Consider the following 20231-nt stretch of genomic DNA (forward strand, 5'->3'; position numbering starts at 1 on the left):
AACTTGACCATGATGTCATTCTATGATTAGACTGTGTCGGTGGTTAAGTTTAGCATCTATAGTGTAGGTAGTGGGGTTTAGTAAGTGATGTCACTGGTCAAGAATAGTTTGCTGGCCACATATAAAGGCCTGTTAACTTAGAGTAGGGGCTGCTTGTTGAGACTGATTTTGTTAGAAGAGTTTTCAGAGTGAGTCTTTGGAATAAGGGGTTAGTTTTAGATAGTTTTTAGGGTTAGTGTTTGGAGCTGGTCTTATTAACAGAGATACTTTGGATTTTATTATCTTAGTTTAGATAGAGAGTATAGAAATGTGTAGAGTAGTTTAGTTTATGGTTTTGAGTTGTAGTTTAGTAAAGTCATAAGGAACAGTAAGAAACTTGTATTGTGCAGTTATTTTCTTCCAGTTGGTTACTTCTAAAAAGAATTGGAGTGGATTCTATTGGATACTGCTGGAATTGATCTGACTTCATTTCTTATTTATTTTGTGAATTATTTGTGAATTTATACGTTCTACTCCTAGAGTATATATTGGATTTGAATTTGATATATCTTGATTGGCAAGTAGTACTTTGAATGAAACTTATATTTTAATAAAACTGAAGGAATTTGTATACCCGTGTATGTTTTTAATTTCATCGATTAACGTATGTGGTGTCAGAAGAAATAAAGGGTTAGCAGAAACGTAACACATATGTGGATTCTAAAACGTACATGTGGTATATATAAGTGGATACCAAATGTACATGTGGTATACATATGTGGATTCTAAAACGTACATGTGTAGTACATAAGTGGATAATAAAACGTACATTGTTATGCATAAGTGGATACTATAAAACGTACATATGCTAATACTTAAAGGATACTAAAAGGTACATGTGTCATATTTAAGTGGATACTAAATGTACATGTGTTAGATATAAGTGGATACTAAATGTACATATGTTATACATTGGTGGATACTAAAACGTACATGTGTTACACATAAGTGTATATTAAAACGTACATATGTTAATACAAAAAAGAGATACTTAACGTACATTTGTTATACATAAGTTGATGCTATTTGTACATGTGTTAGATATAAGTGGACATGCACACATGTTATACATAGATGGAAACTAAAACGTACAAGTGTTATACGTAAGTGTATATCAAAACGTGCATACTGTAAAAGTGGAAATATTCGCGGTGTGGAAATTTTCGCTTATTCCGCTATCAGTAAACTTCCGCGAAAATTTCCACACGCGAATATATTAACACATAAAAATACTTAATATAATCGATACAAGTTAGCGCAAAAATATCTTGACGGCGCGAAAATATCCACACCGCGAACACTTTGGAAGCTGGCTTAGCGAAACATTCCACACGCAATAATATCCACTTTTACAGTATGTTAATACATAAATGAATACTAAATCGTACATGTGTTATATATAAGTGGATACTAAAACGTACATGTGTTATACATAATTGAATACTAAAACGTACATGTGTTATACATAGTTGAATACTAAAACGTACATGTGTAATACATAAGTTGAATACTAAAACGTACATGTGTTATACATAATTAACAAGGCTAATTAACCAAGGACACCCATGCTTTTCACTCATTTATGTTAAATGGTTCTTTACAAAATGTCGATACTGAACTATGGTACACACACACAAAAAGTTTGTAGCAATTTCAAAATATAATTGTTAACTTTATATTGTTATGTAAATAAGGCATGAAAGAAAACCAGAAATGAAGAATAATTTGGGTACTGCGTAATAGAAAACAGTACAAAATGGATAACTGTTAGAATGCATCATATTATTATATCTAGTGTCTTTAGTAAAATAAATGGGATAAATCTTACCAGTGTTCAATGCTTTGACAAAAATAGCTAATTAAGTGCTTGAATATCAAAATGTTACCTTGGACTCCAACAAGCCATTCTTATGCTCGATCTTGATGACCATCAGTATGTGTCTGAACTAGTTCTTCCTTCATCACAATATAATGATAAGCCGCTTGTGACGTCATGCGTAAGGAAATGAGTTGAATGCAGAGTGGTCAATCAATGAACATATATTTACACGGATTTTACCTCATCACTACACAGGATATGTTTAACCGGAATAGCTTGCATGAAAGGATGGTTTCAAAACAAACAAATGTATTCAGAGATTCATAAAGGGCATCATTAGGTGAACAAGACTTCATTTTTTTCTACAGAACCATATCTTCATCAATATCACGAATCCTTTAAATGACATTTTGAGTAGGTAAACGTTAGTTATTTGACTATGTCACGATGTCCTCATGATGTACGGGGTTACCGAAATGTATGGTAACGGTTAAGTAGTCTACAACATTAGTATAACATCAAATGTATACATAACGGAGGTTAATCTCCAATGTTTTGTGTGTGAACAGATGATAAGTATCTATTTTATAAGGACTCCTCAGGTGCATTTTTGTTATGATGAAATTTCATTTTGTCTAGACGTATTGGCCCCAACAGAATGCTGCATTTGTATGATAAATCGTCTATATATTCTAGAAAAATATTTATTATTGTGCAGGATGTTTACCTTTCCATTTATAGCTAAATATTGGATAAGAGTTTCGTTGTCCAAAAAAAAAAGAAAGAAGAAATAATAGAAAAAAAAATTGTTAGTCAATGATAAATTTAAGGACGACTTCGGCATCTTCTCTTTTGTGAAGCTGAAAGGAAATATCAATTCTACAATTAAGTTTATCAAAACATTTCTAGATCGTCTGGCTGACAAAATCTGTGTCGATGAGTGGCAGGATTTGTCGACAGACTTTTGGCTCATTGATCATGTGTACCTCACTTCATTGACCTGTTTTTATTTTTATAAGAGGCTTATTTAATCGAAAAGCTTATTAGCTTATTAACAGATAGCAAATGACTGGCTGAGTCATCTTATTTCCTATTTTGCTAATTTGTTGATGCGTTGTCCTTACATTTTAACAAAGTATTGACCATGTTGATGAATTATACACAGATACGCATGTTTCTGATAACAAGCATACACTCTGCATCATATTTACAATCTTTGATAGTTCACAATGTTTATCATTATCATAATAAAAAAAATCATAATAGCTCCATTTTTCTTTGAATGTATATTTCTGTGTTTGCCATTTTCAGTGTCCATCTTATTCAATTTCAAATATTCGAAAGGAAGTCATTCGACATGTCAACAATTCTCATTTGTGAAAGATCATGTTCTGAAATTTAACGGTGAATGAGTTTTGATATATTGTATATATAAGGTTTGAATATTTTAAAGTGATGTATTTGAACTTTCTTGTATTCTAAATATAAACCTTTTTTTGTATCAACACGTGAGGGTTTATTAGCTAATAATGGTATTCCCTGTGTATAATGTACCCTAGATATCTTGACATCAGCCTCTTATCAAGATATTTACTTCCAACGTTACCAGCACGGTGTAATGACATACAAGATGTATCATAATTGTGATGATTTTAATTTCTTCCATTTCTAGAGAGTGCCATTCCTGCTTTCCGAGGCATACGTAGCATTCGATTCGGCATATAATATTACTACATCCGTCACTGCTGACAAAAACTATACATCGTAGGGAGATACCGGTCAGTTTGAGAACGTGATATCATCTGATCTTGTCCTAGATCTGAGTAGACGGAGTTTTTCTGGAGCACATGGTCTCATTTTCCTTCCACATATATTTTATTGGTGTCCTGTCGTAGGTTTTATCGATTTAGAATAGTACAGTCCTATATCCGCGTCTCTTCGGTAGATCCTTTCACGTGTATTACATTAAGGGTATTTGTAATTGCAATAATATAAGAATAACAACTGATCCAATTGTCGAGATCAATCTAATCCGAAAATCAAAAGGATTACCTTTGACTCAATAACTCCAGTGTAGTCTTACATATACGGGCTTAAGGTCTTGTACTTGAATTACACTGTTTTATTGTAGAAATTGACTGACATAAACTATGTAATATATTATCATATTGATAACGCTGGATATGAATGATTTGATTATGGTATATTATTTATGTTTTCTATTTTTTAACAATAGCAAAGTGATAACCTAATTAATGGTATACTATAATATAGCCAATAACAGTCAGTGTCCTGTTTTTATGTTGATCCTTAGTCTTCTTTACCGTACGCTAGTCACATGTTCTCTTTGACGGGAGATTAATGTTGTGTAGTTTTATTACTTACGACACACACATTTTCTATACTATGGTTCGTAGACTTATTTTATATGCTTATGTGTATTGATACAATGTATACATGTAAAGCCATATTTGAATAAAATAGGACTAAATCGATATAAAACCCTTCTATTCGTAGTAGTGCGATATTTTCTGCGTCCGTTGTAAATATTAACATATCAATTCAAAAGAAATCCCCTTTAAGATTTCTTGTTTAACTACCTTTTTGGATATTGATTATATCTATTTATACTTGGAATTGTGCGTTTTCGTAATTTTCACATCCTTGCATGTAGCCTTTTCCACACAGTAACAGAGCACCATACATGTATTATTGACATATCTATGAGTGTGGATTTTATTTTGTAATTACCAGTGAATACCATACCAGATATATGTCTTCAAAATTAACACGATGGTCAATAGGAAACAAATTATTTTAGTTACTAGCATACATGATCGGCGACCATTGTATTTTAGTGAGTTTTATTTGATACATTATGTTTTCAAAAGACGAGTGATGCATAATAATTCTAATATATAATTAGCTTGTTAACCTACATAGTTATTTTACCTATGATTAATTTGAAAGGTATGTTAATCTCCGTATTTATCATAATGATTAATTCAAATGACATATTAACTTACATAGTTACCACACCTGTGATTAATTTAAGTGACATATTCACATACATAGTTACCACACCTGTGATTAATTTAAGTGACATATTAACCTATATAGTTACCACACCTGTGATTAATTTAAGTGACATATTAACCTACATAGTTACCACACCTGTGATTAATTTAAGTGACATATTAACATACATAGTTATCACACCTGTGATTAATATAAGTGACATATTGATATACATAGTTACCACACCTGTGTTTAGTGACATAAACATGCATAGTTACCAAACCTGTGATTAATTTAAGTGACATGATAACATACATAGTTACCACACCTGTGATTAATTTAAGTGACATATTAACCTACATAGGTACCACACCTGTGATTAATATAAGTGACATATTAACATACATAGTTACCACACCTGTGTTTAGTGACATAAACATGCATAGTTACCAAACCTGTGGTTAATTTAAGTGACATATTAACCTACATAGTTACCACACCTGTGATTAAGTGACATATTAACATACATAGTTATCACACCTGTGATTAATTTTAGCGATATATCGTCCCTCTGTATCAACACAGGTATTCAAGATTCATTGGCATACTGTGTGACTAATAGAATCCCCTCCTACAATGATGACGACGCAGACAAATCCCCAACCCGATGGATGATATTTTTATTAGTGATAATCTGACCTGAGGCTTCTCTGTCACATTCTTATGGTAGATGATTATTTTCCTCTCATCATGATACTAGGTGTTGAAATATTGTTGAAGTATGGGAGACAAGTCTGTGAATGATGAGGAAAGTATTATATATCTATGTCATAAATTGAATATGGGGTCTTATAGTTAGGTACATGCCGCAGTAACCTAGGTCTTTCTAATCAATACAGAGTCATATTGGCGTTTGTGGTGACAGTAGTGTCGGCATGTGGAGGAATTGTCTTCGGAATTAACAGACGATAACGTGTGTGCCGAGGAAGGGCGATGTCAGTCTATCAACAACAACGCAATGAAGTGGAGGCTAACAACGCCTTCCTATTGACACACACAGCGAACCTTTCATTCGTTGAAGTTGTATCTATACTAATGATAAAGTATTTAATCGGCACGTCTAAGTTTCCTCATGAAACATTCAACATGACCTTTTATTTGGAGTTGTTGATGAAGCGTTATCTATCCACGGGATTGATCAAATCAGATACTATCATGTACATGTCAATTATGTTTTGTTATTATTCCCCCCCCCCCTTTTTATGCTAATTTACCTATTTAAATAACTTATAAATTCGGTAAATATAATAGCATTACTGTGAAACATTATGATGTAAAGTATTCTTTAAAGTATAACTTTATACACTCTTGTTAGTAAAGCATAAGCGCTTTCATCTTAAAATCTTCAGATGCTTTACATCTTAGTAAGCATCTCTGTAACCATATGCGGTTGCCTACACACTAAAACATTATGACTGTTGATTGTTTATTATGACGTCATGGAAATGGGAGATCATTCTTAATAGTTTGTTCCATTTTTGGCTTGAGACTATTTATAAAATGTTATTCTTTCCTTTCCTTTCGATTGGGTTTTCCGAAAAAAGTTTATGAAATGGAAATATCTTAATTTTTTTCCATGCACAAGTATCCAAATGTTCACTAAATTAATTTTCCTGTATTCGGATACATTTATGTGTTATGTACCCGAACCCGAGCTCTTAAAGTGTCACCAGTGTCCCGATGAGATATGCTAATGCTGATGCAAATAGCATAACCTCACTTTTTCTAATCACATGACATATCAGCGTTGATGGTAAATTCATTTTCATTATCCCTTCTTGTAGGTGTACGCATGTGCCGCAACGTGGATCCTTACACTTATTACAATTATTGATGACGTCTTAGTGGATGGCAAACAAAGATATGTATTTATGGATATATTACAAGGTTAAACGGCAATTACGTTTTGTTTTTGTTGTTGTTCGTCTTCTTCATTCAGCCGACATTTACTGATATTTGAGGAACAGTCCAGGCGTATGAATTGTGCTAAATCATTCTAAAGTGTTTCAATTGTAGCTCTCTGTCTGGGTATAACAAGGAGTCACACCATGGACATGCCACATGGAGCCCAAAGGCAATGGTTACCTCCTAAAAATCAAGCAAGAACAGTGATACAGCTTCTGATGTATTTTCTTTTTGATAAAATAGTAAGCCTGTAATTAAGATACCATGCAAGGACGGAAACAAATATAGATAGCTTGATAGTGTCAAAATGCTTATTGACTATGCGTTGTCCAACAAAAGTAATATTGATCAAAAGTTTTGATCAAGCAGTATACATACACTGTCTACAGGGCTATTCAACAGTCCTGAGTCCCTACAATTTTTGTCTTGTTTCATTTGCTAACAAATGTTCTCTTGTGGAAATACTCCAGAAATGCACTAAAATTTACAATATACATATACCACTGTCTTACCAGTGTAGAATGTCGGCTCGGTGTTAACGTCACGGAGAACGCGATAGGAGAGTTAGGTTCAAAGCGAATACGAAGAATAGTGATAGAAGTTTTTTTTGTAATATTCTGTCTGATTCTTCCAAACATATAACATATTTAGTGTACCTCTGATGATCAAACCCATTACTTACATATCTCCTGGGACTTTTTCCTCTCAATAACCTTCTTATTGACCAAGCTGGAGGCGAATATCAGATTTGATTACATTTGGGTTTTATAAAATGTCGCCATTTGCTTAATATTAATATTTATTCAAGTTCAATCTGATCTTCAGACGTATTTTACATATGTTAAAACATATTCATCTTATAACTACTAAACATAATCTTAAATAAGAGGATATGTTGTAACATTTAATCTAAGTCTAATTTCATTTTTTTTATAGAACCAACAGTCGTGATAAATGATATGTCACTTAACACCACGTGTGTTTGTATCAAACAAACATTATCGTGAATTTATAAATAAAAATAACAGTACATAATATATATACAAGTTATGATATAATAACAATAAATAATGTGTATAACTTTTATAGCATCACGGGTAAATTAACACTCATATGTATTCTCTGTGCGTCTGGTTTTTAAACCGTATTGTCTTGTCATGGTGTGATCATGAACAATAACATTTCAGATTGGTATCGCTATAGGATCAATCCGTGAACACCCATACATATACACCACGTGTACCCGACCTGCGATATCTACCATGGTCTTTTTATAGCCGTAGCTAAGGAATACCCTCTATTGTTTAAACTAGCCTCTGACAATTAAGCCTGATTGGACCTGTTGCATATAAAATTAAGCTGTAGATCGACGCCATACTTGTTTTGGTGTTAGATATTGTAAAACACCAAACATGCCACCGAAAAAGAAAAAGAGTGGAAAGAAAGGAAAGAAGAGTGGGAAGTCCGGGCGTGGTTCACCCTCTAAGTTATCTGGAGATAGCGTCAACGAAATGTCAAAAGATTTCATATTCCTGCAGATTAGGGATTTAGAGCACCAGCTAATGAAGTAAGTAAATAAGGATTGAGAGCACCAGCTAATGAAGTGAGTAAATTAAGGATTTAGAGTACCAGCTAATGAAGTGAGTAAATTAAGGATTTAGAGTACCCGCTAATGAAGTCAGTAGATTAAGTATTTTGAGTACCAGCTAATGAAGTCAGTAGATTAAGGATTTAGAATACCAGCTAATGAAGTCAGTAAATTAGGGATTTAGAGCACTAGCTAATGAAGTGAGTAGATTAAGGATGTAGAGCAGTAGCTAATGAAGTGAGTAAATTAAGGATGTAGAGCACCAGATAATGAAGTGCGTAAATTAGGGATTGAGAGCACCAGCTAATGAAGTGAGTGAATCAAGGATTATGGGCACCAGCTAATAAAGTGAATAGACCTGTTAAGATATTCTGGTAGTAAAGTTTAATATGCCCACATCCACTATTGGTTTATATCTGACAGCATTTGATTAACATTCTATGTCCCTCCTTCGGTCGTATCTGTCAATAATACATGTTAAAGACTGTGATTTCACGAGGTAGCATCTCTGTTAAGTACCCGTAAACTCTCGATTATATACCACGATGTATGGCTTACACGCTAGAGCGTGTTTGGAAGGATCAAACGGGGATGTTTTGAGTGAGGATGAACAAAAAAGTATTGTCAACACACAAAATAATAATCTTATGGCATGTGTACAGTTGTAACAGGTAGTGATCTATATTGTAATATGATGATAATAATTACGATTTAATATAGAAATAATGTGATTGTTTTAATGTACTGAAGTATAATTTAATAGACATTTAACTTGTTACCTCCTTGAAAGCAGCATATAGGTATTTGTATTATATCCGATAGTATTAGTAGTCAAAACGAGACACCATTAAAGTATGACAAAGATCCTAGTAAGATAAATACCAAAATTAAGTCAATCTGAGCAGCCTATAAAAAACCGGCCCGAATACAGTTGTAACAACTCCAATTTGTATAATGTTTGTAGATATAAAGCTAAAGCAGAGGAACTGGAGGAAAATCAGATCATCCTACAGGAAAAACATGATGAAATGGCCCGAGAAAACGCTGATATTGAAAAGTTCTTTCAGGGCCAAGATAATGAAAAGGGTATGAATGTTTGTATAAATTGTATACATGCACATTCCAAAGTGAAATTATAGGCATTGCCTTTGGCACGTGCACATGTTATCGTAATTAGAGTTTTTAAAAAAAATATTCAATTATATTCATTCATTATTACAGTTTAAATCAGTTGGAAACAGCTTTATCTTCCTGTAAAATAAATACGGAAACATGGCTGTAGTTCTTCGTATTAAATATTCAGACTAAATGTATCATTAACAGAACAAGAAAAAGCTCTGATTATGGAGGAGATAAACGGGGTACAGACTACACGAGAGGAGGAGAAAGAATGGGCTAACGGCCAGATCAACCAGATCCGTCAAGACTTTCAGGACACCAAAGAGACGCTCACCTCAGAGAACAGTCTACTCAGTAAGTTTCGTATTCTTGACATACTATCATACAGTAAAATATTACAAAGTACCACCCGCATAGTATTGGATAAAATTGACTGAAATCTTCCTTATTTTGAAGTTATATACAGAGCGCTTTCTGGTAGAAATATTCAGGTATATCCATAACAAGAACTGTCCTAAAAAAGATAAACGGCATAGTTTTAATGCTGGTGGTTATAATTAAAATCTGCTGGTGGAAAAAATAACAATCTAATGCGTTTCAGCACGGATAACAAAATTATATCGGTTTGAATCATGTTTGGTGATAATAAGACTGCATTTGGATCAGGAATATAGTTTTATTAATGTGTCATTTGAAAAGATACACTCACTTATTCAGCTTGTATTCAATCTTAACTTTGTTTCGTTTTAACTGCATATCTGCATTTTGCATTTACCGCTACATTGACCAATCACATACTTCATCTTGACCAGTAACGCCACCTGTCGCGTCATATCCTGGGCAAAAAGAAAATTATACGGCTATGCCGAAAAAGCAACCAAGGGTCAATCAAAGACTCATTTCATTTGGTTGAATTAGTGATTCCATATTATCATCATCAATGCGCACCATGGATATTAAAAATATTGTTATTTTTTGTTTATTTATCGGTTTTCATTTAATAATTTCTCTTTTAAATAAGCACCAACGAATCCAGATAAACGTTGTAACAAACACAACAATGAAAAGCTTTGTACTTCCCAAATAAAGAGTAATAAACACCGACAACAACGCATACATGTATATATACCAAGTGTTATAGAACACTGGCGGTTTGATATACTATATGCAAGTACATTTATAAACCAGGTCAACAGCTGAATGAATTGGAGGATTTCAAATTGAAGAAAGAGGAGCGCATCGCTATGGTAGCGGCTATGGAGGAACACATGAAACAAAGCGACGAGGACCAGAAATACATCATTGAGAACATACGACTGAAGGCCATTGTAGATAAAGACAGGTCAGCCCGCGATTAACATCCTAAGTAAACACAGTAGTTACAGAATAGTTGAAAACACTCCAGTGAATAGGATATTTCTATTAAGGCAGTAGAATGATTTAAATGTTGGTCTTTAATGATAGGAGCACTGAGTGGAGAAGAAGAGGCCATGTCTTTTCGCTAAAATAAATTCGAAACTAACTAATTAAATACAGAAACCATACTTCATTTCAGCATAACATATAGTTTCCTTTCATTTTAAACTTATCTTTTTGCAAATACGAAAGATCTACCATCGGGCAACGTCTATATTTGCCTTTTCCATATTAGTGTTCGTTATAATACAGTCATTAAGATTATCAAATAACCACATACACAAATAAAATCTTTTAATGTCAGTAACGTATAATTTTGACTTCATAACAGGAAAGATAAAAAAAAGTCAACTTATTTTTGGAAAAAATGAGAATAGATCTACGATAAGTGACTCCTTTTTTATTTATTTGTATTTCTGATACTTGTTTATGACTTTTAACACACAGACTGAAAAAAGAAATGGTAGACCAAGTGAATCAAAGAGCTGCAGACTTTAGAAAGGTTTCTAATAAACAAATGGCAGATACGACCAAACGAGCAATCCGGGAGAATGTGTCAATACGAGGGGAGATAATCCAGACCACAGATAAAACTGAGGAGTTTAAAGCGGAAAACGACGAGGTTCGCGCGCGCGTAGCAGAACAGGAGGAACGTATAAAGATGTTAGAGGAAAGAGAAAAGGAACTAACGAAAAATAATAGTAGCAGTGTAAAGGTAGGAAGATTTTTACTAGATCAGCTTCACCAGTACTTATTAAAAAAGAGGACAATAGTAACAGCAATATATACTTATCAAATTCAAAAATTACTATTCGTGTGTGCTTGATAACCTATCTCTTTGAAAGGATCAACTTAAAATCCATCATAACTTGAATCCCGTAACCCTAAAATGAATTGCACCGTATACATCACGTGTTAATAGTACAATAAATATACAGAACATTAATCCGGTAACTTACCGTAAAGATCATACCAAATTGGAGACTAAAGCTGATATCTTAAATTCCAAAACATAAATGACTGCTAGTATAAGGTTTTCCTTGTAAAGCACCACAGCTAATCAGATATCATGCTTTTTACCTGTAACACATTGTAATATCATATTTATACGCCAGATAATAAAGATGCTGAAAGGAAGGAGCCAAAACATGAAGGAATTACTGGAGGAAATGGAGATGAGGGATCACGCCTTTCAAGACCTGGACGGAGACCGTGCTATCTTAGTACCCCAAGTAGAGGCTCAGAGGTACGTACCTTGTTTAAATCTGCCACGGATATTGCGTGAACTACCGAATTAGTAAGTTGTATAGGTGCAATGGCTTAAAGATGTGGCCATTCGGAATAAGTATTGATGTAGCACATTTTCTTCTCCCTTTGGTACTTTGCACTATAATTTATAATTTCTGTGTTCCGTTCATATGTTTTATAAGTTCAATATATAAAATAGCTCTATTAGTCAATATAATATATATATATATATATATATAAAACTGATTAAATAAGTTATAAGCGTTGAAAAGCAGTAGAATGCTTATTAAAAGTTAATTATATTACTATTGTCCTGATGTCTTTAAGGTTACACAAAGAACAACTCATCCGTGACAACAAACGTCTACGGGAGGAAATTCGAGATGTGAAAGGAAAGTTGAGAAAGGAAAACCGCGATATGATGAAATTAGGCGAGGTTCTCAGCAGCGCTTCCACCACCATCAGAGAGGTGTTGACGGTAGGTTCAATATCATATTTCCAACAGGGAGTTTTCAGTTGTAGGGCGCATTGATAGTTGTATAAGATAGATTTTAGATGTAGAATGTATGGGTAGTTCAACAATGGAGAATTAAGTTGTAGGGTACATTTGTATTCTGTAAGGGAGGTTTTAGTTGTAGGTTTCATTGATAGTCTCATCAGAGGTTTCAGTTGTAGGGTACATTGATAGTTATATCGGAGGGGTTTATGATGTAAGTTACATTGATAGTTTTGTCAGAGAGGTTAAAGATGTAGCTTACATTGATAGTTCTATCAGAGAGGTTAAAGATGTAGGTTACATTGATAATTCTATCAGAGAGGTTAAAGATGTAGGTTACATTGATAATTCTATCAGAGAGGTTAAAGATGTAGCTTACATTGATAATTCTATCAGAGAGGTTAAAGATGTAGGTTACATTGATAGTTCTATCAGAGAGGTTAAAGATGTAGGTAACATTGATAATTCTATCAGAGAGGTTAAAGATGTAGGTAACATTGATAATTCTATCAGAGAGGTTAAAGATGTAGGTTACATTGATAATTCTATCAGAGAGGTTAAAGATGTAGGTTACATTGATAGTTCTATCAGAGAGGTTAAAGATGTAGTGTATAGAGAGGTTTAAGTTGTAGGGTATATTGATAGTTATATATAAGAGATGTTTAAGTTGTAGGGTATAGAGAGGTTTAAGTTGTAGAGTACATTGATAATTATATCAGAGAGGTTAAGATGTAGGTTACATTGATAATTCTATCAGAGAGGTTAAAGATGTAGGTTACATTGATAGTTCTATCAGAGCGGTGAAAGATGTAGGTAACATTGATAATTCTATCAGAGAGGTTAAAGATGTAGGTTACATTGATAGTTCTATCAGAGAGGTTAAATATGTAGGTTACATTGATAATTCTATCAGAGAGGTTAAAGATGTAGCTTACATTGATAATTCTATCAGAGAGGTTAAAGATGTAGGTTACATTGATAATTCTATCAGAGAGGTTAAAGATGTAGGTAACATTGATAGTTCTATCAGAGAGGTTAAAGATGTAGGTTACATTGATAGTTCTATCAGAGCGGTTAAATATGTAGCTTACATTGATAATTCTATCAGAGAGGTTAAAGATGTAGGTTACATTGATAGTTCTATCAGAGAGGTTAAAGATGTAGGTAACATTGATAATTCTATCAGAGAGGTTAAAGATGTAAGTTACATTGATAGTTTTGTCAGAGAGGTTAAAGATGTAGCTTACATTGATAATTCTATCAGAGAGGTTAAAGATGTAGGTTACATTGATAGTTCTGTCAGAGCGGTTAAAGATGTAGGTTACATTGATAGTTCTATCAGAGAGGTTAAAGATGTAGGTAACATTGATAGTTCTATCAGAGAGGTTAAAGATGTAGGTTACATTGATAGTTCTATCAGAGAGGTTAAAGATGTAGGTTACATTGATAGTTCTATCAGAGAGGTTAAAGATGTAGGTAACATTGATAGTTCTATCAGAGAGGTTAAAGATGTAGGTTACATTGATAGTTCTATCAGAGAGGTTAAAGATGTAGGTTACATTGATAGTTCTATCAGAGAGGTTAAAGATGTAGTGTATAGAGAGGTTTAAGTTGTAGGGTATATTGATAGTTATATATAAGAGATGTTTAAGTTGTAGGGTATAGAGAGGTTTAAGTTGTAGAGTACATTGATAATTATATCAGAGAGGTTAAGATGTAGGTTACATTGATAGTTCTGTTAGAGGGGTTAAGATGTAGGTTACATTGATAATTCTATCAGAGAGGTTAAAGATGTAGCTTACATTGATAGTTCTATCAGAGAGGTTAAAGATGTAGGTAACATTGATAGTTCTATCAGAGAGGTTTACGTTGTAGGGTATATTGATAGTTATATCAGAGCGGTGAAAGATGTAGGTAACATTGATAGTTCTATCAGAGAGGTTAAAGATGTAGCTTACATTGATAATTCTATCAGAGAGGTAAAAGATGTAGGTAACATTGATAGTTCTATCAGAGAGGTTAAAGATGTAGCTTACATTGATAATTCTATCAGAGAGGTTAAAGATGTAGGTTACATTGATAATTCTATCAGAGCGGTTAAAGATGTAGGTAACATTGATAATTCTATCAGAGAGGTTAAAGATGTAGGTTACATTGATAATTCTATCAGAGAGGTTAAAGATGTAGCTTACATTGATAATTCTATCAGAGCGGTTAAAGATGTAGGTAACATTGATAATTCTATCAGAGAGGTTAAAGATGTAGGTTACATTGATAGTTCTATCAGAGAGGTTAAATATGTAGGTTACATTGATAATTCTATCAGAGAGGTTAAAGATGTAGCTTACATTGATAATTCTATCAGAGAGGTTAAAGATGTAGGTTACATTGATAGTTCTATCAGAGAGGTTAAAGATGTAGGTTACATTGATAGTTCTATCAGAGAGGTTAAATATGTAGCTTACATTGATAATTCTATCAGAGAGGTTTACGTTGTAGGTTACATTGATAATTCTATCAGAGAGGTTAAAGATGTAGGTTACATTGATAGTTCTATCAGAGAGGTTAAAGATGTAGGTTACATTGATAGTTCTATCAGAGAGGTTAAATATGTAGCTTACATTGATAATTCTATCAGAGAGGTTTACGTTGTAGGTTACATTGATAATTCTATCAGAGAGGTTAAAGATGTAGGTAACATTGATAGTTCTATCAGAGAGGTTAAAGATGTAGGTTACATTGATAGTTCTATCAGAGCGGTTAAATATGTAGCTTACATTGATAATTCTATCAGAGAGGTTAAATATGTAGCTTACATTGATAGTTCTATCAGAGAGGTTAAAGAGGTAGCTTACATTGATAATTCTATCAGAGAGGTTAAATATGTAGGTTACATTGATAGTTCTATCAGAGAGGTTAAAGATGTAGGTAACATTGATAGTTCTATCAGAGAGGTTAAATATGTAGCTTACATTGATAGTTCTATCAGAGAGGTTAAAGAGGTAGCTTACATTGATAATTCTATCAGAGAGGTTAAATATGTAGGTTACATTGATAGTTCTATCAGAGAGGTTAAAGATGTAGGTAACATTGATAGTTCTATCAGAGAGGTTAAAGATGTAGCTTACATTGATAGTTCTATCAGAGCGGTGAAAGATGTAGCTTACATTGATAGTTCTATCAGAGCGGTTTACGTTGTAGGTTACATTGATAGTTCTATCAGAGAGGTTAAAGATGTAGCTTACATTGATAATTCTATCAGAGAGGTTAAATATGTAGCTTACATTGATAATTCTATCAGAGAGGTTAAAGATGTAGGTAACATTGATAGTTCTATCAGAGAGGTTAAAGATGTAGCTTACATTGATAATTCTATCGGAGAGGTTAAATATATAGCTTACATTGATAATTCTATCAGAGAGGTTAAAGATGTAGGTTACATTGATAGTTCTATCAGAGAGGTTAAAGATGTAGCTTACATTGATAATTCTATCGGAGAGGTTAAATATGTAGCTTACATTGATAATTCTATCAGAGAGGTTAAAGATGTAGGTTACATTGATAGTTCTATCAGAGAGGTTAAAGATGTAGGTTACATTGATAATTCTATCAGAGAGGTTAAAGATGTAGGTTACATTGATAGTTCTATCAGAGAGGTTAAAGATGTAGCTTACATTGATAATGCTATCAGAGAGGTTAAAGATGTAGGTTACATTGATAATTCTATCAAAGAGGTTAAAGATGTAGGTGACATTGATAGTTCTATCAGAGAGGTTAAAGATGTAGGTTACATTGATAATTCTATCAGAGAGGTTAAAGATGTAGCTTACGTTGATAATTCTATCAGAGCGGTTAAAGATGTAGGTTACATTGATAGTTCTATCAGAGAGGTTAAAGATGTAGCTTACATTGATAATTCTATCAGAGAGGTTAAAGATGTAGGTTACATTGATAGTTCTATCAGAGCGGTTTACGTTGTAGGGTATATTGATAGTTATATCAGAGAGGTTAAATATGTAGCTTACATTGATAGTTCTATCAGAGAGGTTAAAGATGTAGCTTACATTGATAGTTCTATCAGAGAGGTTAAAGATGTAGCTTACATTGATAATTCTATCAGAGAGGTTAAAGATGTAGGTTACATTGATAATTCTATCAAAGAGGTTAAGATGTAGGTTACATTGATAGTTCTATCAGAGAGGTTAAAGATGTAGCTTATCATTGAATAATTCTATCAGAGAGGTTAAAGATGTAGCTACATTGATATTCTATCAGAAGAGGTAAAAAAATTAATAGATGTAGCTTTACATTTGATAATTCTATCAGAGAGGTTAAAGATGTAGGTCACATTGATAGTTCTATCAGAGAGGTTAAAGATGTAGGTTACATTGATAGTTCTGGCAGAGAGGTTAAAAATGTAGCTTACATTGATAGTTCTATCTGAGAGGTTTTAGCTGTAGAGTACATTAATACGTTATACCCATTTAGGTTTTAATTGTAGGGAACATTGATAGTTCCACCCGAGAGTATCGCTTTGGGTAAGGTTACATTGATAGTTCTGGCAGAGAGGTTAAAAATGTAGCTTACATTGATAGTTCTATCAGAGAGGTTTTAGCTGTAGAGTACATTAATAGTTATACCATTTAGGTTTTAATTGTAGGGAACATTGATAGTTCCACCCGAGAGTATTTCGCTGTTGGGTACACATACATATTGGCACCCTTGAATAGCGATGTGATCCACACACCACCGTGAATGTTTTAGAAAGACGCTTTTACTGGAACTGTTACTCCTGTATACGGAATGGAAGAGGAAGATAATGCATCAGATCGTAAAAACGCTTTACTTGAAGAGCTTCTTGGTATGGTGACAATGGTAACAACTCCAAAGTCTGGCAAAAGAAGCCCGGATAAATACAGAATTCGTAAGAAAAGCGCCAGTGAAATACCCGGGAAAAATTCCTTAAAACGAGGGTTAGTAGAGTGTCAATCATTACAGATATCTCAATTATAAAGTTATCTAAACAATAATTTTGTAGGACAGTAAGATAATTGGCTTTAACCACATGGTTGGATGGTCAGTGTTTCATCCTGTGCTTAAGTTATGTTTGTATGCTCATCGTAACGTTCTTATTGTAATTGGATAATCAAATATGGTAGTATGAAATAATGCTATGGACAATGCTTTCTATTTAGTGCACTTCCAGTTTCCCCAATAGCGATAGATGCACGAGGCACACAATTTCATTACCAGCCCGGGGACTTGGGTATGATTCCACGTCCCGAAAATCCAATTCCTACCAGTCTTGAAAAAATGCGTGTTAAGTCAGCTACGACGAGGTTAGGAGAACTCCGAAAGATGCTCACAAACTCTGTCGGGGTGCAGACTGTGAGCGCACCGAAGGTAAGCGCTTGTCAGATACTGATCAATGACAAAATATATCGTTTATGTGTTCAAACGTTGATAATGTGTGGTAGTGAGCAAATCGTGTCATAGCAGTTATATTAAAAAAAGTAAATATATGATAAAAAAACACACCTAAAAAACCGGTAATACCTACTACAAGTAAGTTTTATCTAAGTATACACGTTCTTTTCATGTCATTGTACATATATACTCTCTGTGGCAATTCTATAGTATATATCTAATAGTCTACCTTTAAAGGAAGTTGAGTATCGTTTTCTCCTTCTGGACGTGTGAAATGGTTAATTATATATCATAATAATAATACGTCGATTATGTATCATTATATCAAAATATAATGAAATTTAGACAAAAACAGTATTCCTCCTCAAAAGGATTTGTCCAAAGTCATTCCCCGTGTGTAAATTGTATTTATTAAATTCCAGTCATTGTACTACGCTGACCAGCTCCTTGACAATATCACCCCTAGACAAAAACAATCATTACTTCACGAGCAGGGACGCGAACATTCCCGGGATCAAATCCGGTCACGTGGTACTCCTATGGGCAGCATCGGACCAGCCAGTCCAGCCAAACGAATGTTATATGGAAAAGGCCACAAAGTCACATGAAAATCTTTCAAACACATTTTGATAACTTATCTATTTAGGTGTGCGAGGTTCAATTATGTCTCGTCATGTAATCCTGTATTTGATACATTGTTATCGGTGTCTTAGAATACTTTTGTGTATCTCATCGAACCCCCCATGTTTGTATATCTTTGCCACTGTGCTGTTGTAGCTGATGTGACTTATGTTCGCTATCGGGAACACTTTCTCGTGCGTAATCATACACTACCATATTAAATCCTACAGCAAAATGGATAAGAACAACATCTGCCTTTAGTTGGTTTATACTGTTAATCATTTATTAGTCATAAAATTCAACGGACATTCTAATTTAGTTGTTTTATCACATTGCGTAATCTGTATCATATTCAGAAAGTATAAGGTTGTCGTATACAAGTGTATTCTGGTGTCTGTAATTCCTGCACGTTTCCAACCGGATCCCAAAATTTTAGAAACATGCATGGTCACTTGTTTATCTAATTTCGATAGGTCAATTATATGCCTGGGGGAGGGAAGGGGGTGGGGCAAAGAATGCCCATAGGGAGCATAGGGAGGAGAGTTATAGCTGCTGAATGACCTTAGCGTAAATTTTCCCTCCATATTTACAGTAAACAAAATTCATATCTTCTAAGAAACCCATTTCGTAGTTTAGTATGTATAGTCATGTGTACTACGTTGTGCATGTAATCGACCGTCAACGAATATAGCTGTGATGAATATATATTGTTTTATAAGTGAAACACATAGGTTTATCCTGAAAGCATGTACATGTAGATGTAGAAGCCGAATGAAAGTGTGTGTAAAATAAATAAACATGTTTCCAATCATATTATTACGTTTTCAATGATTGTTTATTTGTAGAAATTATAAGATATCAACCCTAGTATGTTTAAATTTAATTTTTTTGAAGAGACACATGTGTTGCATTAAATTACTTTTTACTTCCCAAATGCACTCAGAGCCGAGTAATGTCACCTATCAGCCAGCAAAACACAGCGTATGTTATTATTCCTATAATACATAGTGTTTATTACATAATATTACTTTAGATTAGTTATTGTCTCGCCTGCAATGAAGTCAAGAAGTAAGACTATGTACTTTGTACACTTGTTCACCTTTTCTGAGTTCGAGTGACAGTGGCATAATGGATAAAAATTGAGATCATCAATAGAAGTTTTATCAACCTTATTTTGAAGCTGATTCTAATGACCCTTCATTGACTTATTATATTCCTGACTCCAGGATACGAGGGGATTAGTAACGTGTACAATGACTTATCTTTAGAAGAAAGATAATTAGCAATAATCTTAATCGAATTGATATCAAATACATAAGATTGTACTTTTAGTAATATGCCTATTTATTATTTTAGTATATTTGTACTACTTATTTTACTGCTTTTTTTATATTTACATAACATCAACATTTAAAGATTTGAAGATGAACTTATCAATCTATATTTTGAAATCGATTACAATATACACTACTCTA

At 33.5% G+C, this 20231-nt stretch overlaps 1 protein-coding gene across 1 annotated transcript; it reads left to right on the top strand.

The window, feature by feature from the left end:
• Nucleotides 1–8253: 8253 nt before the first annotated feature.
• LOC117340802 (cilia- and flagella-associated protein 157-like) lies at nucleotides 8254–18887 on the top strand. The gene is made up of 10 exons (XM_033902582.1): nucleotides 8254–8408; nucleotides 9394–9486; nucleotides 9733–9902; nucleotides 10737–10890; nucleotides 11412–11679; nucleotides 12080–12210; nucleotides 12540–12690; nucleotides 17473–17681; nucleotides 17904–18111; nucleotides 18558–18887. Exons 1-10 carry the CDS (start codon nucleotides 8254–8256, stop codon nucleotides 18741–18743), a joined length of 1725 nt encoding a protein of 574 aa, XP_033758473.1. The 3' UTR covers nucleotides 18744–18887.
• Nucleotides 18888–20231: the final 1344 nt, after the last annotated feature.

Source organism: Pecten maximus, chromosome 2, assembly GCF_902652985.1.
Source record: "Pecten maximus chromosome 2, xPecMax1.1, whole genome shotgun sequence".
Taxonomy (NCBI): domain Eukaryota; kingdom Metazoa; phylum Mollusca; class Bivalvia; order Pectinida; family Pectinidae; genus Pecten; species Pecten maximus.